Source organism: Rutilus rutilus (assembly GCF_951802725.1).
Source record: "Rutilus rutilus genome assembly, chromosome: 21".
Taxonomy (NCBI): Eukaryota; Metazoa; Chordata; class Actinopteri; order Cypriniformes; family Leuciscidae; genus Rutilus; species Rutilus rutilus.
The window spans coordinates 30,526,690-30,551,658 of NC_140226.1; the positions used below are offsets into that span (position 1 = coordinate 30,526,690).

Sequence of the window (24,969 nt, forward strand, 5' to 3'; positions counted from 1 at the left end):
CAGCTCTTCAGCAGTGGATCACTCCGTGCACGTGTTCTGTCTCCATTGGATTATATTTCTAATGTCTGATCCTATTGTAGCCCATTTTTATCTCTTAATTTTTATAGCAGAGCAAAATTCTGCTGCATTAGGAAACACTGAGAGATTAAACGACAGACTTCATCAGTCCCATCCATCATATGACACAACTGAGGTAAACCAAGGTTACTTAACATTATTAAACGTATTGCATCGTAGCTAACGTAGCAACGTTTTTGCTTCATTTAACCCAGGGGTGCCCAATCCTGCTCCTGCCGATTGCCTGTCCTGCACAGTTCATCTCCATCCCTATTCAAACACACCTGAAGCAACCAATTAAGGTCTTCAGGATCACTTGAAAATTAAAGGCAGGTGTGTTTGATTAGGGTTGGAGATGAACTGTGCAGGACAGTCGATCGGCAGGAGCAAGATTGGGCACCCCTGATTTAACCAAACTTACTGCTGTGACACCTGTATGTATCTGGCACGCATGGACATTTGGGCTTTTTTTGCAGACAGGTGCTGAGCTTGAAGTGTTATTGGTTGTTGGGATTTAGCTTGTTCTATAGAAGTCAAGGCAAGCAAGATAAATACTGACTTTTGGAAATGTGCTAGTAATCCTTTCCTTCCTGGTAATCTACAACAAGGGCAAGCAAGGTGACTGCTGTAGTCGCTGCTTTGACACCATCGTGTGTGTGTGTGTGTGCGTGCGTGCGTGCGTGCGTGCGTGCGTGCGTGCGTGCGTGCGTGCGTGCGTGCGTGCGTGCGTGTGTGTGTGTGTGTGTGTGTGTGTGTGTGTGTGTGTGTGTGTGACACAAATGTGAAGTACCATTCTGCTACAGTCATATTTTACTATTATTTGTATACTATAAAATGTATTAATATTTTTAATTAGCTTTTATTTTTTATAATTTCTGTTTGTATTTTAATTGTAGTATTTCTTGACATTTTTTTTTTATGTGCTTTTGTCATTTTTATTATTATTTAAATATTACTATTTGTTTGTTTTCTCTTATTTCAGTTTTTGTTCAGTTTTTCTATTCCCAGTTAATAATATTGTTGCTTCTTATTTTAGTTACTTAATTTATCACTTATTTCAGTTAATCGCCAATACAGCATTTCTAATTTTTATTTAGTTTAAGTTTTTCCATTTAATATTAATTTAAATATTTCTAATGTAACGTTTTTTTTTTTTTTTTGTCTTTTTGACTATTTTATTTCAGTTCGAGTTTTATTTCCAGTTGGTAATTTTGGTGCTTCAACTTAAACTTAAAACCAATTTGCCAAAAGATAATTGCCAATTTTCATTTAGTTTTAAGTTTTTCATCTATTTAAATCATTTATTTCATTTTATTTTATTTTAGCATTATTTTAATTAACAAAAATGTTTTTAATGGTTTTAACAATAACCCTGCTTGCCATCTGGAAAACAAAAACAGAAAATACAAAAAGTAAAACTATTTAACCAATCAGAAATTCAGAGTCGAGTTGTTTTAAAATTGACACCAGGGATGGAAGTTCAATATGTCTGTTTCGTCAATTTCGTTTTAAAGTTGACACCAATACACTCTGAGGGATGTAAGTTCAATACATGTTTTGTCAATGTTTTGTCGGTCGACACAACGGTGTGACATTGAATGCTCTTTCAATACCTCACAGTCTTGTTTTCATTATGTCAAATGAACCACAGCTTCTCTATAACATTGGTTTTATTTGAGCATTTGGCCCAATAAATATACCTTAGTCTTCCCCTTCAATGACGGTTGACCTTTTGTGGTTTGTTGATTGACTGAATCTATGAGCTGAACTTTTGGTTTGTCTTTGAATGAACTGATTTAATGAATGCAGATTCTCTTCTGTGTTGACATACTCATGTTGAAGTTGGAAGTTGGGGCAGAACATTTTTGAATAGCTAGTAGTAGCTATAATGTTGATGTGGCAAAACCACATTTGATAGCTTGTTAAGCAATGAGGAAACTAAGCACTTGAATAAATTTCAGCCACTTTCTTTACAGCCAATTGATTGGGGAAAGAGATAAAGTTAGACTCATGAAACCATGTTTTACTGCTTGCTATGGCTAGTCTTTGCAAAGCGGTCTATAACATGAGAGAGCTGTTCATCCCCATTCATATTTACACTGATAACACGAGGCTTGTTAATGAATTAATTTAAAGAATCTGCTCATAAGAGTTATTGATTTTTGAAACGAACTGCACTCAAATTTACAGTCAAATATCTGTATTCATGTATCAGAAGCAAGTGTTGAATGTAAAGCTATTATGAAGTGGCTTTTACATCAAATAAACTAAAATCAGCCTTAAAAATAGTGAACGTGAAAGCAAGCACTTTCAAAACCAAACATAATGGTTGACATCAGAGGGATGACTTTAGTAACCGGCCAATTATTTAAAATGCATTCAAGCAGTGTTATCATGCATTATTCACATCTATTTTAGTTAATTGAAAAACAATTGAAGCATTTGAGCATTAGAGAATGCCTTCATAAATAAAGAAGGCCTCATTAATTCTGACAAAGGAAGTTGGACTGGGGTCAAGTAAAGTATGATTTCTTTTGTAGGACTGTCAATTCAACATGTTAATTTGGTACAATTAATTATGTAAAACATTTACCATAATGTGTGACTCATAAATTCATAATAAGGCATGTAGGCTAATGTTATGTTGTGTTAGGGGAAATAATATATTTACTGATGTCTATTCAATGATTGACATTATCATCTGCCACAATAATGTATTTGAATTATTTTAATTTGGATGTTTTTATATATTGATATTTACACTATTGTTCAAAAAGTTTGGTGTGAGAATTTTTTTTACTTTTTTTCTGCAAAGGCACATTAAATTGATCAAAAGTGAAAGTTAATACATTTACATTGTTACAAAAATTATAATAATATTTCAATAAATAATATTTTACATAATTGTAATATTTACTGTTTTTTTTTTTAATAAACATTTTAAAATGTATTAAAATAGAAAAGTTATTTACAATTGCAATAATAGTTTTTTTTTTTTACTGTATTTTTGATCAAATAAATGCAGCCTTGATGAGCATAATTTCCAAAAATAAATAAATAAAATAAATAATTCTTACTGGCCCCAAACTTGGCTCCGCAATTATTTGTGGATTCTGTAAATGAATACGATGCCATTTTTGAATCGATTGAATCTTTTGCTCTGGCACTGCAGAGCCATTCTTGGCTGAACATCAGCACAGGAGACACTGGATTGTTGCATCTGCTGCTTCATTAACAACGTGGCTCTATTAAACAGACTTTGAATGTGAACTGATCTCTATCAGGTGGCACAGCAGACTCCAGCTGTCCAACTTAACATTTCACTTCCCACTCCCTCCTCTTGTTACCATGACAAGCTTCTGTTTCTCAGCTTGAAGCTCTCTGCCTTAAGCAGCTAAACGCTTCCACCGAAGCACGTCTCCACCAGAGACTCCTTGCAGGATATCTGCAGTCCTGCACCGTTGGCCTGTCCGCCCACTAAAGGCCTCCATTGGACCCATTAGCTAATAGGCTGGGCTAGCGGTGGGCTGTACATCACAGGAACTGCGCCGTGACAACAGGCCACTTACTAAACCAGCTCATTAGCTAATAGAAAGGTAATGTGGGAGAAAGAGGACAGAGAGAAAGAGAGAGAGAGCCAAACAAGAAAAGAGATTTTGATGGACTGTAGGATGTAGCCAATCAATTAAAGAGGTTATTTGAGGGCACTTAGCCTTTGTATATTTATTTTAACGCATGTCTTGATCACAGAGAGGCAGATTTAATATTCAGCCTCATGAAGAGCGGGTCACATGTGGAATCACCTTCTTCTTGACTAAAGCTGAAATTCACTATGAATGCCCTTTTACTTATTGTAATTCATGTTTTTGGTCTTAAAGGGATACTCCACTTTTTTTGGAAATAGGCTCATTTTACAACTCCCCCAGAGTTAAACAGTTGAGTTTTACCGTTTTCGAATCCATTCAGCCGATCTCCGGGTCTGGCGGTACCACTTTTAGCATAGCTTAGCATACATCATTGAATCGGACAGGACCATTAGCATCTCTCTCCAAAAAAATTATATTTTTCATATTTAAAACTTGACTCTTCTGTAGTTACATCGTGTACTAAGACCGACGGAAAATGAAAAGTTGCGATTTTCTAGGCTGATATAGCTAGGAACTATACTCTCATTCCTGCGTAATAATCAAGAAACTTTGCTGCCGTACCATGAGTCCAGCAGGCGTAATGATATGACGCAGCGCCTGAAAATAGGTCTAATAGGTTAGACAAACTTAGTCCCGGTCACGTTGGAAGTTACTGAGCTGGGGACTATTTTCAGGCGCTGCATCATATCATTACGCCTGCTGGACTCATGGTACGGCAGCAAAGTTTCTTGATTATTACGCAGGAATGAGAGTATAGTTCCTAGCCATATCAGCCTAGAAAATCGCAACTTTTCATTTTCCGTCGGTCTTAGTACACGATGTAACTACAGAAGAGTCAAGTTTTAAATAGGAAAAATATCGAAACTCTTTGGTCATTTTTTGGAGAGAGATGCTAATGGTCCTGTCCGATTCAATGATCTATGCTAAGCTTTGCTAAAAGTGGTACCGCGAGACCCGGAGTTTGGCTGAATGGATTCGAAAACGGTAAAACTCAACTGTTTAACTCTGGGGGAGTTGTAAAATGAGCCTATTTCCCCAAAAAGTGGAGTATTCCTTTAAGGCTGTACACATCAAGAACAATAACTATAACCATAAAGAATCACTCCAAGTATAAATGTGCGGTCATATAAGCAAAAAACATTGTTGTCATTAGTGTAGCAATGTATAGAGCAGTTCACATAGAAGTCAAATCAAGCAGCGCTGTGGCAAATTTGAGGAACCAACCTGTTATGAAATCTGCATGTGGAAATCTTGCCCTTATCCGAAATTCCCGATTACATGGATTTCTTTTGAAATTACTTTAGATTTTATACTTTAGATTATATTACTTTAGATTTTGTGGTAAAATGGAAGCAACTAAACAATTAACATTTGACTGTTTTACAATAGAAATGTTCAATGACCGACAGTAGAAACTACTTAACTTTATGAAATTTTGCCATTATGAGTTAAAACGATGCCATCATTTAGCCTACACGACGATTCATGACTGAATTTGACGAGACGAGAAACATTTCGCATTTTTGACATATTAGACATATGAATAATAGTGAATGTGTGCATATTTTAAAATAAAATACTACTTGCAAACTGTTTAAATGGATTCTAACACAAATTAGAGAACTTTCTTATTTCTTTATTCCCTTAAATTTATTTCAATCCTTTAAATCTCTGAAGCAGGGTTATTATAGCTATTAAAACTAAAACCATAAAAAATAACGTTAACTGAAATAAAATAAAAACATGAAACTTATTTTAGTTTAGCTAGTTTCCAAAGCAACCTTTTTCATTTAGTTTAACTTGATGCAGTAAAATAATTAAACCTGAAATAAAAATGTATAAAAAACAAAAAATATATAACTATTAAAAATTAGTAAAACAAACTAAAAACTATTAATTGATACTAAAATAGCACTGCTTTAAAATGACTTCCAGGTCATGTGTGTGCAGAATTTTTCACTTGTTTAATATCTTGTTTTACTCCTACTCAAACCTAACTAAAAATTTTAGCAAATTGACAGCTTATTGAAATTTTACACTTACAAAAAGCCAAGGCTCCAGATTTGCATATCTTTCATTTAACATTCAGATGTTTGAGCTGAAATTGGCAGGTCATGATGAAATACTACAGGGAGTGAGTTCCTCTGAGCCCACATAGCGTGGGCTTGTGGCATCTGATCACATCAAATCAAAGCAGAAAATCACAGCATTAATATGCAGAGAGATCTCTAACGAGCTATAACAGGACACTGGAGGATCACACGCCTGATATTAGTACTATTTGTATCTGGCGAGTGACTAGAGAGCAAGTAGTTCTTGTTAAGTAATGAGTAATTCACATGACTGTGATGTAGGAGTTTACTGAAACCTTTTGAAACCATATTCAATGTGAACACTATTGTTATTTTAACAAACCCTCAACTCTACGAATTAAACTTTGTTTGTGGTATGCACATAAATAATTCCTCAAATTTTTTGACCTGTAGAGGAGAGGTGTGCTATTGCTTTTCTAAGCAGTCAGACCACATTTAGCGGTTATCGACTAAACATTAAAATAATTATCAGCTCTCAGACAGAATTTTAATATCATTGCTTCCCTAGTAAAACCACTCGGAATAACCATAGCAACTGCATAGCAAAGTCTGGCAACCACCCTAGTGTAATGCCATTGAGTTTTACACAGGCAAGCAGCACTCGCTTTTTCATCAGACAATGTTAAAATCAAATTCATGTTTTAATCTGTTCGCTGACAGCTCAGCCTCGGTCACTGTTAGAGTGAGTGTCAAACTGTATTTGGATTTGTTTGTATTGAGGACAAAACAGAGATTTGACCCATCTGTCCCTTAGGCAGGATTGAATGAGAAGAATTGAAGTTAATCCCTCCATCTTCTGGTCTCACTTGGCAATAGCACTGCTAATGAGACAGACTGGGGGCAAACACGTACTTATTAAGCAGTCGCGAAGGCTAAACAGACCCTCGCTGTAATCCATAGGGTTGAGCTGACCCTGTGTTTGTGTTTAGGAACAGATTCAACAGACCGTCTACACCAATCTGACTCACAGAGGGGGGGGGGATGATAATGAAATGCGCTCACTGATTGCGCTGCTTATTTGTTTCCGCCCATAAAAACTGTGTTAGATGCAAATTGGTGAAAAAATTGTGAAATTTTCCTTCTTGGGTGTCGTTTCTAAAGCCCGGGACACACCAAGCCGACTGTCAGTTGTCGGCAATGTCGGGCGATTTTTGAGTGTCGGTCGGATTCGTTTTTTTCACCGTTGGCTCTCGTCTGACACTTTCAGGTTTTTTTGGACCGATTCAGCATGTTGAATCGAGAACTCTGATTGGCTGTTCAGCTTAGCGAACGAGTCAGTGCACTAGAATAAAAGCGAAATTGATGAAAGCGAGCAAAGAAGTCAAGACGGCTGTTATAATTTTACGTCATCTTACCTAAGCAATCGAACGCACGCATATTTTCATGATAACATGAGCCACTGGAATGAAGAAAGTGATCAGCGTGATTGATATTCAAAATGGTATGCAAGCGCTGCTTTGTTTACGGTTCATATATCTGCAGTCCTAGTTTCGGTTTCCCTTTTTTGAATGACGAAAATAGACTATTGATACCTGCTGATATAGACTGATATTCACTTACATGTAGGCACAGAACGCATGTGATAGTTGACAGACGCCTTTCTTCCTTTTGGTGTGTTCAAGCGCAGCTTTTTGGCCGAGATGCAGCCGACAAGAGGCGAAGTCTTTCGTCAACGCTAGTTCTTTGACGTCGGCTTGGTGTGTCCCGGCTTAAGTTCCAGGTTGTGAAAGATGCCGTTGACCACGTTCTAGCTTATTTGTCTGAATATATGCCTGGTTACATTACATTTACATTTAGTCATTTAGCAGACGCCTTTGTCCAAAGCAACTTACAAATGAGGACTGAATTAAGCGAGTCATCGTGAAGAGGCAAAAACAACGCAAGAAGTGCTCAAAATACAAAGTTCAGGCATTGCTCAGAGTAGCGTAAGCCAGACAAGGGAGGATTAAAGGAAAGGAGAATCGAAAATCGCCCTACCTAGTGGCAAATAGTAAACTGAGCAACAGGAGAACTGGATATTAAGAAAAAAACACTTGCGCGCTCTCCCCATATTCACAGACTGACCGCTTGTCCTGCTTGGTTATAATTCTCTTCTTTGTCATTTGATCATCATTACACTAGTAACTGCTTCTATGATCATTTACACTAGGGGTTTTATCAACTTTTTCCAAGGAACCCCAAAAATAGAGGTCTTCACGGGTTCGGACACGGATCAGGTTCGGTATTGGCTTCTGGGTAGTTTTAAAATAAATGTGCTTTTTCTGAATGGACCAGAGAAGACCTGAATTCTTTTAAACTGAATTCTCTTTTCAATTCTCTGACAACATTATTATTTCACATTTTCTAAGTTCTCTGAATCCACGCTTCTACGTGCAATGGACTCTACGCACGGTTTCTGCATTTAGACTTGCCTACCGTTTCAACGAGCGTCGTCAGCATGGATTGAAATAAACTTTAATCATCCTATGGTCAGGTAAATAACATTACGCTAAAAGTTATAGGACGTAAAGAGGTTACAGTGATGAGTGATTGACATTTCAGCACTTCAGCGTGTACTTGCGCGTTCGTGTTAAGTTAATTTTTGAGAAACGCTCGTAGAAAAGGAACAAACGTTTGTAACCTCGCTCACAGAAATCCATCTTATAGATATAAGATCCATCAGGAAAAGCCACTCACTTCATTACACTGCGTGTTCATGCAGGGCTTTTCTTTTTGTGTGTGCAGAAGGCCTTCGCTGGAGATTAGGTAAATAGCGTTGCAGACAACACTAGCGAATCCATGATTTATTAGGCTATCAATTTAATTTTTATCGAGCCATCACGTTTATTTTTCCAATCCACTGGTCACAATTGAAAGCCGAACTCAGAAATCACTTGTATGCATTGGGCAGGCAATAATATAAAGCAATAATAAATAAATAAATGAAAGTAATGGAGCAGCGGCTAAATCAGTCAGCAGGACACCAGGGTTTTCCTGACACCAGGGTTTCACTCTGATTTATATCAGCTTCTCAAATGAGAAAAAATGTAGGACAGGACTTGATTTTGTTCATCAGAGAAGAGATGTTGTTGTAAGAGGGAGGGGAAGTTCATGTTTTTGATTTAAAGAATACAAGGGCACATTAATAAAAGAAAATAATTATGTTCACAGATAAATCATTTATAATAAACACTGCAATATTCCATACAAAAAAAAAGAAAGAAAAGAATTGTCAATTTTGATTTCATGGTGACTTTTATACCCATTTATATTTTGTGAGAAAAATATTAAGAGCCAGCGCAAACCCTCAAAACTACTGTTAGGATTTACTAAAGACACGCAGTGAAAAATCAGCGCTGCAAAGGCGTGGACAGGGTGATTTTTGCGGCTGACTTTATTGCATATGAATTTGTAGGATTTTCCCTTTCAGACTCTCAGTGTATTTAAATGAATCACGCAAGCTGATTTACTAAGGTTTGCGCTAGTCAATTTACTGGTATTTGCGCCATTATTTACCGGCCAAAAACAGCAAGTCTTAAACCAGACGCTAATTTGCGCTGCTCTTGGTAGACTGTGTGTGTGTTCTTTAATGTGTTCGTCGTCAGTGGATCCCGCGCAGAACTTTCCATTCCCATATGCGCTTTTATGGGATCGTGCTCTCACGCTAATTTACCGTTTAGTAAATCTGGCCCTAAGTTTTTCAAAAATATTTGTGGACCCCTAGTTACACTTTGCAGCATCCAGGCAAAAATTTGGCAAGTTTTCAACTATTACCATAATTTGCATAATTCCTTCAGTGAATTAGAAGCTAAAATAACGCAGACAATTCATGGAAATACATGATTTTTAGTTAATTCCTCAAAGAGGCAGAGAGCCCAAAGTATTCCTTCTTCCTGAAAGTCATCTGAATGATTTTTTTTTAAACCCCTCTGAACCCCGTGTGGGTTTTTCTCCTGCATGGAAACTAATTGCATCAGTTATTGATCTCTTTGACATAAGAAATCATTTTGCGTTCATATTGAGAGACAGGTTGTGCTGTGATGGAGAGCTGTGCCGAGGCTCAGTGGTTTTGCTCTATTTTCAGTTATGTGAGATTATGTAATCCACAGAGAGAAGAAGGAGGACTGGCGACTGGCTCGAGGGTTCGATCACTGCAGGGAAATGTGGGAAGCCACACAGCAGCACAGATTTGAGTGGAACTGCTTTAAACAGGTCTCAACACAACTGATTTTAACATAAAACAATGTAGTGCAAAAATGTGTTGCTTTTGATTAATACTGAATATCATTATGCATGATCAGTAATATTATGGTCATTGTTAGAATGATTTTAGTGTTAAACTACAAAAGCCAGTCAGTGCTGTGGGAGAAAAAGACTCACTAGCTTAGTAGCTTAGCTTTTGCTGTTATTTTATACTACATTTTGTTTGTTTGATTATTATTTTTTTTTTAGCTTGTACATTTTACATTGATGATATGTAAATAGGAAAACATTAGGTAAACAAATGTACCTATGTCTGGAGTATTTATCAGTTTTGTTATTGCTAAGTGAAACTAAATCTATTAAAAATTTATTTTGTTAACTGAAATAGAGCTGAAATAAAATGCAAATATTAAATGATTTAAAATAAAAACTTGGCAATTAACTGAAATAAAATAAGTTAAGAAATAAAATAAATTAAATCTAAATAGAAACTAATACAAATGACAAAAGCACAAAAAAAAAACCACTTGAAGCAAAAAAACAACAACCTAAAATTAAAATGAAAACGGAAAATATAAAAATAAAAGCTATACAAATGAATACTATAATATTATAATTATTATTTTAATGTATAAAATTATACTAAAATACTAAAATAACACTGCTCTTTATCTACTGGTCTTTATAAGGAACTGAATATAATATATATATAATACTTTATTTATTGCCATTTATAACGAATATGCAGAAAGTCCACTATGTAACAAGAATAAAAAAATAATGAACATTCTTAATCCACTCAAACCATATTTCTAATTTCCCCTTATTGTGGCATTGACATAAAAAAACAGCTAACAGTTCACAGAAATCCAACTATCTATCTTTAGATAGCAGCACTAAGGTGAGGAAAAATATGTGAAAAATAGGCAAAATCGGTGAGGAACTGAAAAGATCAAAGTTATTTATTCTAATTTATTCAAAATGAAATTAATAAAAAAATAAATAGTGAAATTATTATTATTATTATTATTTTAATCCTGAGGATCGGTTTTATTTAACTGTTATGACAGTGCTAATACTTTTATTTTGAAAGTCATAATTAGAATTTTATAGCTTTAACAAAGTACTTGTAGCCCTGGATGAGAATTACTGATGTAGAAAGAGGGAACAGGTATATGAGAAAAGCGATTCTGGGAGCAAGAGAGACAGATTAAAAAAGACAGACAAGGCAGACACACAGCGATGTTCATGAGCGCTACGGCTCCCTGAGGGGTTTAATGTAGTCACTCCTCCTCAGTGCCAGGCAGAATCACCCTGGCAGGCTTAAAAAGCTGAAATCTGAAGGCTCAGACTGTGGGAGCTGGAAACTCTAGCTGAATATAAACAAACACACCGTCAAGAGCAGGAGACAGAAACCAGAGCGCCCTCGAGAACAGGGAAACGTTTTGACAGATAGTCAATGTTAAATTGTTGGTGAAATTGTGTCTCTCAGGCAATTCAAGCCTAGATGTGAGTGGGTTCAAACAGGGCAAAGGAAATGTTTTTTTCATTGAGCTTCAAACAAAAGTTCCCCTTACATAGTCTACTGGCTTTATAAAAACAGCCTCATTTGATCCACCCCTACTCACCTTCTCTTTTCTAAGTTTCAAACAGCTGAAAGTAGCTACAGTTGTGTGACAGTAGCTCATGTGTTCACACTGGTCTAACTTTTCCAGTAATGAGCTATTATTTCCAACAAGGAGTGATGCAGCAAGACAGAACACTACATTGCTACATTTATGGCACGTTGTATTGCACATGCAACCATGTCAGACAAGGAATGTTTTAAGCGCTTATAAATAGCCTTCTGCCATCTCAAGCTACTTTAATACATTATTCTGACCACTTATAACAAAAAGGCTGCTGCTTTCCCAATTATGTCAAGATTATGTCTTCCTATCATTAGCATTCAATAGTCTACAATATATAATTGAAAAAAAAATTGGAAAGAAGTGATGAAATGGATGAAATAATATTTTTTATATAAATGCGACCTAGTATGAATGGAAAACCAATACGCATTTAATCATTGGTGAAAAATCTGTGTAAAATTATTGCAGAATTTTCTGTGTCTGACTTTATGAATATTAACTCTTTCCCCACCAGCATTTCACGAGTTCACATCTACATATAATTGATACAATAAGTTTATGCGTATTTGGCGTGCTGTCCGGGGGGAGGGCTCCGAGCTCGGAGTTAGGCCTGAACCCAAAGTACTCCCCCAGTTGGTTAGTGTAGATGGAACTGGAAGTGTAGATGGAACTGGAAGTGAGGAGATGGGGTGGAGGAGGGATGCTGACAAACTTTCAATGAACAGAGATAGGTCTGCTGTGAATTTATACTCTGTCATTGAGTTGATTACTGATTAATCTCCAGCTGTGCATAATTTGGTTAATTATCTGAACCTGCTCCTCCCGAACTTTGTTAAATAAAACCTCATTTAAAAAAAAGTTGCCAGTATGTTTTTATGTAAACATGTTAGACTGACGTCTTTGACCACTGTGCACGTGTCTTATATTTTGAAGTGTCTCGCTCATGACATGGCATTCACACCGGACGCGAATAGCCCGTCAGGCGCGAGTGATTTCAATGTTAAGTCAATGCAAAGACGCCTTACGCGTGTAAAAATTCCTGCGGCGCGAATGAGGCGTAGAGCGCGGCGCGGTAGATGCAAATACGCCTCAGTTGAGCGTCTGGCGCGTTAAGCGCGAATGATTTTATGTAGTGCTTTTTGTGCATTCACGTGTTTGACGCGAATTCGCGTCTGCCGCCCGAGTTGAAAAAACTGAACTTCTGCGTCAATTTGCGCCGCGTTAACCAATCAGGAGCCTGCTTACTGCTGTCACGTGGTGAAGTAAAAACAAAGTAAATCTTTTATCACATAAAAACTTGATTTCAATATATGAGACATATTCATTTTGTATTGAATGCTATTTATTCCATATCTAAATCCAGATTATATGAAACATTATTATTCTAATGTAAAGACAACCAATATACTTTAGTGTATAAGAACATAGTTTGTGTCTGGGCAGTGTTGTGTGAGAAAGAAAATCACAGGACAGGTTGATTACTTTTGGAAGCTGGCTCCATTTATCATCAATACAAAAATAAATTACAGATTATGTGGGTGAGGGCGAGGGTGATCCTCGCTCCGATGCGGGACAACAGATCATCAAAATGGGCGCGGGACAGGCGGAAGCACCGCTGATAGCGGCCGTCATCCAGGCGCAGCTCCTGGAGCAAATGGTGAAACTCGCCAAACTGGGTTCGCCTCCGAAGGGTCTGGTGGACCCAAATACGGCGACGATGATCCCTACGCCGCTGTTCTGCTCTCCAGAGCAAATACAGAGCGGTGACTCTCTCGATAAATGATCGATCAACATCAGACATCTTGTAAAAAGATGCGAATGGACACAAAGTGGTCAAGCGTATAACTAGACGCGGCAGGCGCGAATTTGACGCGCTATTCGCGTCCGGTGTGAACGCACAGTAAAAATGCAGCACTTGAGTTAAAAGAAGTTAGACCTATTTTTCATTCCTCTGCCCTGCGTCTCATGGTTTTACACTCAAAAGCATGTTTAGGGGCTATTCACACAGACCGAGAGACAGAGGGCTGTGAAACGGAAAAAAAGGCAGTCTAAAAATACACATTTGGTAACACTTTATTCTATACTGTAAGTCACTTTGCAATTACATGTCAGCTAGCAGTCATCAGAGTATTAGGAGACTGTCTGCTGAATATCTGCTAGCTCTTTATTTTGATGCTCCCCAACAGACATTACTGACTAATATAAGTAACTTTGCAAGTAAGTGTCAACTTATTCTACTAACCCAAACCAGTCTACTAATACTCTAATGAGAGTTAGTTGACATGTAGTTCCAAAGTTACTTATAGTTAGTTTAATGCTAAAGTGGGCAATAGAAATAAAGTGTAAAGACATTTTTTAATAGTTGAACTGTGCCACATTTTAGAGGCATGAGTGCAATGGTCAAACACATGTCCAGCCCATGTTACATAAAAAACAATGAAAAAACAGTGCAGTGGAACGCAAAAACGTGTTCTGCGTGAACAGCCGCTTACACTGCTGATAAAAATGAAAACGAGTATATATGTGTGCATGAGCGAGAGACCGTAGTAAAGCTGGACAGATGTTACGCAACATTTGGACGCCTCTGGGATTTCCTAGGGCATGTGAAGGCAAGCCTGAATGAATTTAGTGAACTAGTGTGATGGAGAGAGTGAAAACTGCTACATGAACAGCGATGACCTGATTTTTCCACCTATTTCTGCACCAGGGCATTATTATGGATAATGCTACATGCTGTGAGATGAAAAAGAAAAGCTTATTTCAAAATCAAGAAGGAATAGAATGATTGTCGACTACATTTACATCTAAAACACACAAAACATGCTGTGTTGACAGTCTTTATCTGAGTCTTAGGTTGCAGAAGACAGTGTCTTCTTCCGGTTATCTCTTCATGGGTCTCTGATAACTAAAAGCCTTTCTCTCACTTTCACTCCTGACTGTGGGAAATGATAAGCAGTAATAGCTCATCTTATTGTAGCTGTCCACAATCTCCTTTTTCAAAATCAGTTATCTGTATCAAGGCCGGATTTCGAGCAGGACCATATCACCAAATATTTAATGATGTATTTTTGGAAAGTGTAGCATTGGCAGAATGGCCAATTAGCGAATTTTGGCCAGTGCACTGCAAGTGTTCTTTCCTGTTGTAAATACACAAACGTTTTCTTGTTTTTGGGTATCAATCCTCAGTACTCAAAGGGAGACTGTGTTGTTATTCAAGTAGTTAGCTGTAAAGAAGTTTACTTTAACTAATTTGCTCTTCAAACTGTTGTTTTTACATGACAGAAGTTGACCTGTGAATATTGGCTGTAGAAAAAGACAAGTTTACGCTAATGTGTGCTCTTGTGCCCTTTGTGACAATGATGAGAATTGTACTTTAAATTGACATGAGAATTAGCTGATTACCACATTACTGAGTGGCCTGTTGGTTTACAAAACAAAGACTGTAAAAAAAGACGGATGACGCACCTTCACTCTCTTCTATTGCAATAAGTGTCCAAATGTGGCGCTGACATCTTGATTCTCAAGTCTGCGCAGTGAGCGTGAAGTGGATCCGTGATATCAAGGCCCCGCCCACACTCCCGCAGAATCGTTTATCACGGTTTACTGCAGAGAAACTCATTATGTCGGTGTGAAATAAATGTGGAAATGTAGAAGTTAAAGCTCCAATCTGAATCCCGAAGATCCAGAAAAAAGTCAGTAGAAAAAATGTTGTAGAATAAAACGTGAAATATCTTGAGCTTGTGTTCACCACAGACCTCTTTTAGTTCATGTATTTGTATAGAATAATTTTGCAGGCAATAATAATCAAGCATAGCGTTAGTTCTGGCAGGTCACGTTAGTCAAGCTCGCATCAGCTGACTCACAGGAGTTAATTACCCTCCTCCATCCCCAGCTCCTCCTCTCGTCCAGTCAAGATTTGGTATTCTGATTCCCCTTTGAATCGGACTATATTCTCGAATTATGTTGTACATTAAAATATTGACATTAATGATGATTCTTGTTGGTTCTGTTCTGTTTACCCTAAGCGGGGTTATTTGCTGTTCTCCCTTCTCTTATCCATGCTAGGCTGCATGGATGCACCGGGAGTTCTTGCCCAGAACAGAACCATACCACCAATTAAACTATATGCTAATTGTCAATCGCATTTTTGACGATGGTGGTCCTGACAGAATTTGTGATTAGCTGAAATGTTTGAATAAGTGTTTGCGTTCACATACTTGTGTAGAATTTGTTTTGCCTGGCAAATATTGTCAGTTAATCAGCCTTTAAATATCCTAACCTCATTGTCTTTCTCTTTCCACAGTTTAGCCCTGCATCCAGAGCGAGTTCTGGTGGCCACAGGACAGGTTGGAAAGGAGCCGTATATCTGTGTGTGGGACTCGTACACTGTGCAGACAGTGTCCATACTGAAAGACATGCACACACACGGTATCGCCTGTCTCGCCTTCGACCTTGATGGACAGGTGAGTGTTCAGAGCAATAACTTGAAGCAATAAAAAAGATTTCACTTCTTTACCAAGGAGTTGACATTGTTAACAACTCATGAGATTCATCTCTCAGTATGGTTTATTATTAGTTGGTAGTCAGAACTGTGAACACACCAACGGTGTGACTCCCACAGTGTGACAGTACGTGTGAGACTGTGTGTCTGCCGGAGCTGCTGGTTATCACCTTGACAGAAACAACACACAAAATCCGCAGTGGTCACATCAAATGACAAACTCAGGGAACATAACCAAACTTTTCCCTTATTGAATGTGACATTGCATTGTGAGGGTTGACAATGGCTATAAGTTAATGGCTTTAGAAACTTTCATAATATGTGCATGCTGCACTTTCTGGACGGCTATACTTAAACAGTGTTCAATAGAACTGCTGCCCATTAATTTTCAGCACTTTTTGTAAAGCTATTGATTCCGCATGAACTGCCCCATCTAGACCAAGTCGAGCATTGTTTTCTTGCTCATTTTACTATAGTTAGTTACACTGATTGGTTGAACAGCATTCCAAGAGTGCAAGAGTCAACAGCTCTGAGACTTTCAATGTGTGTATCTGTATTTGCACATTCCATCAATTCAAAAATGCTCATTTATTCAGGAACAAAACAAGTGACTGTCTTTATGAGTGAGTCATTGAATTATTCACTTCATCAATTAGTTCAAAAACGCTGATTAATTCAGGAATGAATTAAGTGACTTTCCTTATGGATAAGTCATTGAATAATTCACTTAATCAGTTCATTTAAAATGCTGGTTAATTCAGGATTGAAACAAGAGACTGTCTTTATGAATGAGACCTTGAAGCATTTACCCGACTAAAACACTGAAACGTTCAGGAACAAAACACCACTGCTGTGTTGCAACAATTCTGCTGTGGCGTCGATGAAAGAGAAAAAACAGACAAAGTATTATCTTAAGCCCTATTCGGACAGGACTAGTTTTCCATGGGGTCGTTTGAGAAATTCATGTTTCACAGACGTAGTTTGTGATTTTAATCCCGTCCGAATCTGCCAAGTCTGTGTTTTTCTCACGCAACCTCTGTAAAAATTCCAACGCAAATTACCTACTGTTTTTCCAAATATATGATTAATATATTATTAAATATATTACTTTTAAAATAGAACTGCACTGTAAAATAAAAAATATTATTATATTTCGTACTTTTATTTATATATATATTTACTTTACAGTACTAAGATTACAATACTTGCATCTAAATTTCTTCACTTGCAAGAGTTAAACAGACCTTTAAGTTTCTGTGACAACAGGTTTACAAATGCTTCTCATTACAAAGCTAGTGAAATCATTTGTCCATAACTGGTGATGGTTGCATTCCCAAATGCACATTCTCACAGCACAAACATTAATTTTGTTGCTCTAAGATGCTTAAAACAATGGATCATGAGCTGTATGGGTGTGAAAGAACACAGAGACATGCTTTGCTCTGAAACACGCAGCACAATGGACTATATACTTGTTTAATTAAAATGGACACACACACTGCAGTGTGTGTCAATTTGCTATTGTAGAGAAGAGAGCAGGAAATTAGCAAGAAACCATATAGTTAAAGATGTTACTGTTATTAATATCCATACATTTTAATCTGCAGTACTGTCAAATGTGCATTTTTATGAGACAATTTTTTTTTATTTTTAGTAATTGCATTTATTTGTTAAATGCAATACTAATATTATTGTTAAATTTTTTTTGACAAATAGTAAGTGCGATATTGATTTATCAGCAGCAGGGAGCACACGATCCTCAGCCAGCCTGATTTGATCCAAAACACAAACAATAATACTGTCATGTAGTCCGCTGGCAGTGTAATACTTTCAGTGTAAATGTGATATATTGAATTCTAAACATTGAATAATAAAAGGCCAAAGAAGATTAGAGTTGGGTTACAGTGTCAATTTATCAAAAACTCACACCTCACTGGAGGAGATGATAGAATGAAAAAGTTTACCTCTGAGATTGGCATTTCACATTTCTTAGCTCACTCTCACTTTATCTAAGGGAATTAACCTATCAAATCCCCCCTTCAGCGGAGCTGAGAAAGTGATTTGCAGAGTTTCAGCAGGAAATTGGCCTCATCATTTATTTCACAACGATGGATGAAACAGCAAAGAGATGAGCGGCAAGACCCGGTCTCAAAGATCTGGGGGTGTCTAAAGCAACACTTTTCTTCTCCAATTCTTCAAAGGTTTAGCATCCCATAATTGACTGAAGGCACTCTGTTTTAGCCTGAGCCAGCATGGTGCAACCTTAGAAGAAAACTGGCGCATCAGGTTTGATGGGAAAACAACATACTCGCATCAAAGGGATGGTGAACTAATGAGGTCCCTTCAGCAAACCACATTTGGAAAGATTACACATGATTTGTGCACAGTTTGAGAGAAAAATGCTTCTGGCAATTTTAGATCTAGTAGTTATCAGGAAGTATATTGGTAACAGATTCATTTATGTCACAATGTTAAAGGCCTGTTCAATAATGATAACTGTAAAGATAAGTTAACTATAATGTTAACTATATTAGCATCCACACCAACACACGATATTGAAATGATGTTTAAATGCTCAAAATCAATAAAAGCTTTAAATGCTCGAGATCTTTAAAGCCGGGTAGATTCTGATTGGCTGCCAATGTTTTTATTGTTCATCAGCTGAAAAAAAAAACATGAAAAAAAGTGATTCCAATGATATCGTTATGGCCAGTGTTGGCAGTGTAACGCATTACAAGTAATCAGATTTTTTTTTTTGAGTTATGTAATCAGATTACTTTTTCAAATTAGGAATGCAACTTGCTTTACTTTGTATTGACTGACAACTCTCTTTTCTCCATATTGAGAGAAATCTGTAGTAAGTGCAGAGGAGTTATTGTGTGCGCTGTGTAAACATGATGCTTATTGTAGGTCTAGACTAAACGTAAGCATGCATTTACTCATCTCACTGCACAAAAACAGATTCAGTATTCCTCAAAATGAATAAAAACAGTGAAATGCAAACTCAGAATATTATGCAAACATGCAATAATTAAATGTTAAATAATACAAATATACTTTATAGCCTATATTTAATGTCTCTTAAAACTCACTTCAATGCCATTGCCGACCCAATTAGTAAATTTTTTAGGGAGTAACACAATATTGTAACGCATTGAATTTTTATAGTTACTTTCCCAAACTCTGGTTAATGCTGTGGTGTAAACTTCGCTTTTCTCGTTGAATTACAATGATTATTAAAACTTTATAGTTAGTTATCATTATAGTTATCGTACTTGGTGTGAACAAGCTTTAAGACATTTCAGGCTAACAGAGCTTATGATGACATTTGATCAGCATGTGAACTAAGAAACTCTCCCAAAACCGTCCCTAAAGCCAATCGATCGTGAAATAGACTACTTTGATAGACAATCTGGCCTCAAGCACATCTCGGCATTTGTTTAATAAACAGTTTACAGCAGGCGTAGCCAACCTTGCTTCAGGAGGGCTTCCTACCTGCAGAGTTCAGTTCCAATCCTGCTCCAAATCGACTGTCTGCAATGTTTAAGCTTTTCAAGAAAGGGTCAGACCTTGGCTGTTTTTGGTCATTTTTGACTTGGAACAGTAAGAGTGTAGTTATAGTATAGTATAGTATAGTGTATAGTATAGTAAGTTATAGTATATATTGATATTGATTTCGCCAACTTTTTATAGTTACCACATTATTTCTTTTCTGTCTTATCTTTACAGTGTTTGGTGTCTGTGGGCTTGGACTCTAAAAACACAATCTGTGTGTGGGACTGGAGACGGGGGAAAGTTCTGGCTGCTGCTCCTGGTCATACAGACCGGGTAAGAGCTCAAACACACGCACATCATTTGACACAGTAGACAGGCAGTGTAATGTTTCTTTTGTCCTCTCTTTTTGTAGCAGCCTTTCTTCAGTCATTTAGTTACATTCAGGCTGCACCGAGTAAGTCATATGTTACGCTCAGCTGCCCCATGTCTACTTATAGGAATACAATGCCTATCACAGGTTTCCTATTCAAGTTGCGTTTTCAGTTATCCTTCAGCTGCTTTCATTGTGTTGCTGAGGAGTTAATAACCCTCCACCATCCCCAGCTCCTCCTCTTGTCCACAGTCAGGATTTAGCCTCTGACATTCCCTAATGTCATTGTCTTCAAGAACTTTATTACAGATATCATTAATGTTGCTTCGGTTCTGTTCACGGGGGGGTTATATCGCTGCGCTCCCTGCTCTTATTAATGCAAGGCTATTGCTAATCCAAACTGTAAATTAATTGGAAGTGGTCCTGACAGAATTAATTTCATTTTACATAAATTAACACTGCAACAAACGATAGTGCATACTTGGGGCCAAAACACACATTTGCACATTTCTTTCCTGATTTCTCTGACTCTGTAATACAAAAATAGTTCAAACTGATTAAATAGTACTTCACTATAAAATTCCATTTTATGGAGTAATTTCTGCATAATCTCCTGAGAACTTGTTTTTTTCTTACTACTCAACCAACCTCTTGCATGTGTGTTGTAACCAAGAGTCCAGCTGCCTTCAACCTATGTCGGAATGATCATAATTATGAAAAAGGTGCACATGAACCAAATTAATATTGTGAAATATTGCAATTTGAAGTGACTGCATTCTATTTTAATTTTTAATTTATTCCTGTGATGCCATTACTCCAGTCTTCAGTGTCACATGATCCTTCAGAATAGTAGTGTGTATGTAACATCAGTTATACTTAATTTGCATTTTGTGCTAAACAAGCACAACCTTTTAATTCCAACCGTCATGTTAAAATTACGATTTACAAACCTGCAAGTTGGAATTTTAAAAGGGCTTGAAGGCAGCATATACTTCACTGAGCTCTGAAAATACATTCTAATATAATACATCATACTGTACTTTTCTTTTTCTGTTTCATAAAGATATTTGACATATCATGGGACCTGTATCAGCAAAGCAAGCTTGTGAGTTGTGGAGTCAAACATATCAAGGTACTACCATTCTCTTTTCTTATTCTCCTTTTTCCTATTCTCCTCTTTTTTTTGGCTTCAGAGAGGTTTATATTGAAATACTCTTGTACTTGTGAAAGTCAGTGTGAATGGCTGTTTGCAGCCCACTCTAGTTTCATAATATCTTTCTGAGTGAAACAGGATATTCAGTGAGATATGCATACCAGAATGGAGACCGAGTGTGCTAAAACAATGCCAATTTCTATTTGGAATGGATATTAGTTAACGTTATGCAATAGCCTTCGTTTCAGAGGAAGAGCAAGTTATCACAGTACATTTGATTAATGATTAAGCATTTTTCTTTAGAGTTATTTGCTCCAATAATTTTTTTTTAAGTACAATCAGGAATGTGTATTAAGAGTAAAAAGTCCACTTTGACTTCATGTTAGCTTTAATTTCTCAGAAGCTATTCAATAGTAAACACAGTTTTCCCTTCACTGTCACTCAGAAACACAAAGCTCTTAAAGCAGACCTGTTCAAACAGTAAGTCGTTTTAACTAACCTCTTCATGTCTGCAGCCTCAGTTTTGAGAAGAACATCAGCATCCCTTCAAAAGTGTTAGTAGAAGAAGGGGATCAGGACTCGTTCAAAAACACTTTTCTAGCAAAGCTTGATGAAAGAAATTGTGGGATTCCTTTTCAGCTACCTTTCAGTTGTTGATTCATGCTGTTGAAGTACAGTTCTACTGACCTGATTGCAATCTCCCTCAATCTTTACTGTAAGATGGTTCAAATGGGTTCCGCGAGTGTCATATAAACATTGAACAATGCACAGAACTCATCAAATATGATAAACGGTACCTTGTGTAATTCATTGTATAACTAAATGTACCTTGATTGATTCTTGTGGAAGCTCAAACAAGCTTGCACTTGGATCTCATTCTTCAAGCAAGCACGCTTGAGCTTCTGCAAGAACCAGTGAGGTTTGTTCTCGCACGTCAAGCAAGTACAGTTCTTGTTTCAATGCATTCTCCTGCCTTAGAATTTGTCCGTAAGCAGATATATACAAAGTTCTGTCATGAAACTCTAGATGGCGCAGGCTAATGCGTCCTTAAAGGGATAGTTCACCCAAAAATGAAAATTCTGTCAGTAATCTGAGGGTCCAGGGTTCAAGTCCCTGTTCGGGCGCCATTTTCTGTGACGGTGTAATGGAATTAACTTATCATCCGTTACAGAACGGTACACAATTACCCAACCAATTCAACAATAAAAAAAAAAAGATTTATTTTTAGTCTAGGTCTGTCTTAACTCTTTTAGTTTTTCTTTCTTTTTCACGAAAGCAATGTCAAAAGAAATTAGAACATATTTTTCACAGAATCATCATGACTCATAATGAAACAATGTATTTCATCAACACTGTGATAACGTTACATGTAATATCAATTTCATCAGTTTTTAAACATTTCATGTATTGAGGCCCACAAAATAAAATAAAACAATAAAGGTCTTTGGTTTAATTCAACGTAAAAGCAATAACTCAATGCGAGTAAACCTTTCAGTTCGTAAACAAACCACCTCAGAAATGTTAGCGTTCGTTAGTTAAGTGTGTGTGTATGTGTGTGTGTGTGTGTGTGTGTGTGTGTACTGCGTAGATGATCACAGTTTATAGCGTCTTTTTCGTTGTTGGCGGGGAAGTTTGAGTGAACACTGAGTGAACGAGTTCGAGCTGGAGTTTTTCCAAAAAAACGCCTGAGTTACCTGATGTCTAATCACTTTGCTGGCTTCGTTGCGGGAGAGTGTTGGGATTTTGCTGTTGCTATTCCTAAAAGACGCTCGTTCACCGACTGCGTTTGGGCTGTGCGTGAGTTAAATAGACATTGTTTTGATACTACAACGCTGCTGAAAAAGACAAACCTCGACAGAAGATTGCTGTGTTCCTAAGTAACTGCTGGCTGCACTGTGAAAGAGTGTCTGGATCATCGCTGTTGCTTGTCCTAAAAGACACATTATCAGAGGTGCCTGGGCTGAGCACGAGCCGAACGTTACAGCGCTACGAGTGAGGTATCCTTTTCATTGTGGACTCTGAGTTCAAGATATTGTGCGTCTGACTCCAGGTAGGACTGGAATAGCACACCACTCTTCCTTTTACAAGATATTCATTCACTCGCCCCACCAACAACGAAAAAGACGCTATAAACTGTGATCATCTACGCAGTACACACACACACACACACACACACACACACATACACACACACTTAACTAACGAACGCTAACATTTCTGAGGTGGTTTGTTTACGAACTGAAAGGTTTACTCGCATTGAGTTATTGCTTTTACGTTGAATTAAACCAAAGACCTTTATTGTTTTATTTTATTTTGTGGGCCTCAATACATGAAATGTTTAAAAACTGATGAAATTGATATTACATGTAACGTTATCACAGTGTTGATGAAATACATTGTTTCATTATGAGTCATGATGATTCTGTGAAAAATATGTTCTAATTTCTTTTGACATTGCTTTCGTGAAAAAGAAAGAAAAACTAAAAGAGTTAAGACAGACCTAGACTAAAAATAAATCTTTTTTTTTTTATTGTTGAATTGGTTGGGTAATTGTGTACCGTTCTGTAACGGATGATAAGTTAATTCCATTACACCGTCACAGAAAATCTGTCAGTAATCTGTGTGTGATGCGTGATGACGTGCAACACAGACGCGCAGCGCAAAAACACTACGAGGCCCAGAGAGAAGAAAATAATGATTAGTGGAATAAAGTCGTTATTTTTGTTTGTTTTTGCGCACAAAAAGTATTCTCGTCGCTTGATATACTTAAGATTGAGCCACTGTAGTCACTTGGACTAAATTAACGATCTCTTTAATAACTTTTCTGGGCCAGCAAGTTCGGGCCACCTAGCAGCCTATGGAGAAGTGATCCAGCACTCAGATTTCATCAAAAATATCTTAATTTGTGTTCCGAAGATGAACGAAGGTCTTACGCGATTGGAACAACATGAGGGTGAGTAATTACTGACAGAATTTTCATTTTTGGGTGAACTATCCCTTTAACTCAATCTGCTTGCAATCACATCATTCTCTATAGGGCACAGCTGATTGGATCCTGCTGTGTCAGTAGCCAATGAGCTTGTGTGCTCAACCTTCAAATACTTGGTTAGCATTTGCAGTAGCAGTTTGCAGCGCGCCTTCAGAAACCGTCCACCTTCCCCAGCTCCACCTGTATAGATTTGTTACAGGTAATTCATGTACGCTATATTGTACAGCAGCAGCATGTCTTACTTGCTCACCACAGCGTGTCGTGTATGTATTGGCTGTAGCAAGTCCCGTACTTGCTAACAGTGTAATAACAGCAGCAGGGTAGCAGATCTATTCCGCCAAGACCAAATATATCAACATTGTCATAGAACTTAATTTTTTATAATTTTTCCCCATTAAATAAGTAAAATATTGCACAATACATATGCCTTACGTAAAACCCAAGAGTCTTTCTCTTTCATCATTTAGAATGAAGCTTTGGCCTTATAGTTCCTGTCTTGAAGTAATCCACAATCCTCATGGGCTATACCTTTTAATCCTTACTTCTGTCTCTCTCTATCTTTCTCTTTACTGCTCTCTCACGACTCTCCTCAGATCACTGGGCATCCCCTATATCTCTTGCTGTGTCAGTATTTTTCTCTTACTATATCCCACATTCTCTCATATAAGCCACCTCTAGTTTGAACGGTGTAGCAGTTGTTCCACATAATTCCTGAGTCTTTTACCCCCTCAACCATATGACATCTGCTCCCCAGGCCCGCGCTCACTCAGCGATTATGCACTCAATGCATGGCAGAGATTTAGCGCACTGTAATCCCCCGTTTCGCTCTCTCTTTCTCTTTCTCTCTCTCT

The 24,969-nt window shown here is 37.3% G+C and overlaps 1 protein-coding gene across 2 annotated transcripts in view; it reads left to right on the forward strand.

Moving 5' to 3' along the window:
• The window catches only part of eml5 (EMAP like 5), a 101,320-nt gene that overhangs the window by 14,653 nt on the left and 61,698 nt on the right, over positions 1-24,969 (forward strand). For both annotated transcript variants that reach the window (XR_014625771.1, XM_084393813.1), the window contains exons 2-4: positions 15,914-16,073; positions 19,841-19,939; positions 21,040-21,108. Coding sequence is in view for 1 of the 2 variants with exons in the window: in XM_084393813.1 (XP_084249939.1) it covers positions 15,914-16,073; positions 19,841-19,939; positions 21,040-21,108 (328 nt within the window). In the remaining variant the exon portion in view is untranslated. The remainder of the gene's footprint in view (positions 1-15,913; positions 16,074-19,840; positions 19,940-21,039; positions 21,109-24,969) is intronic.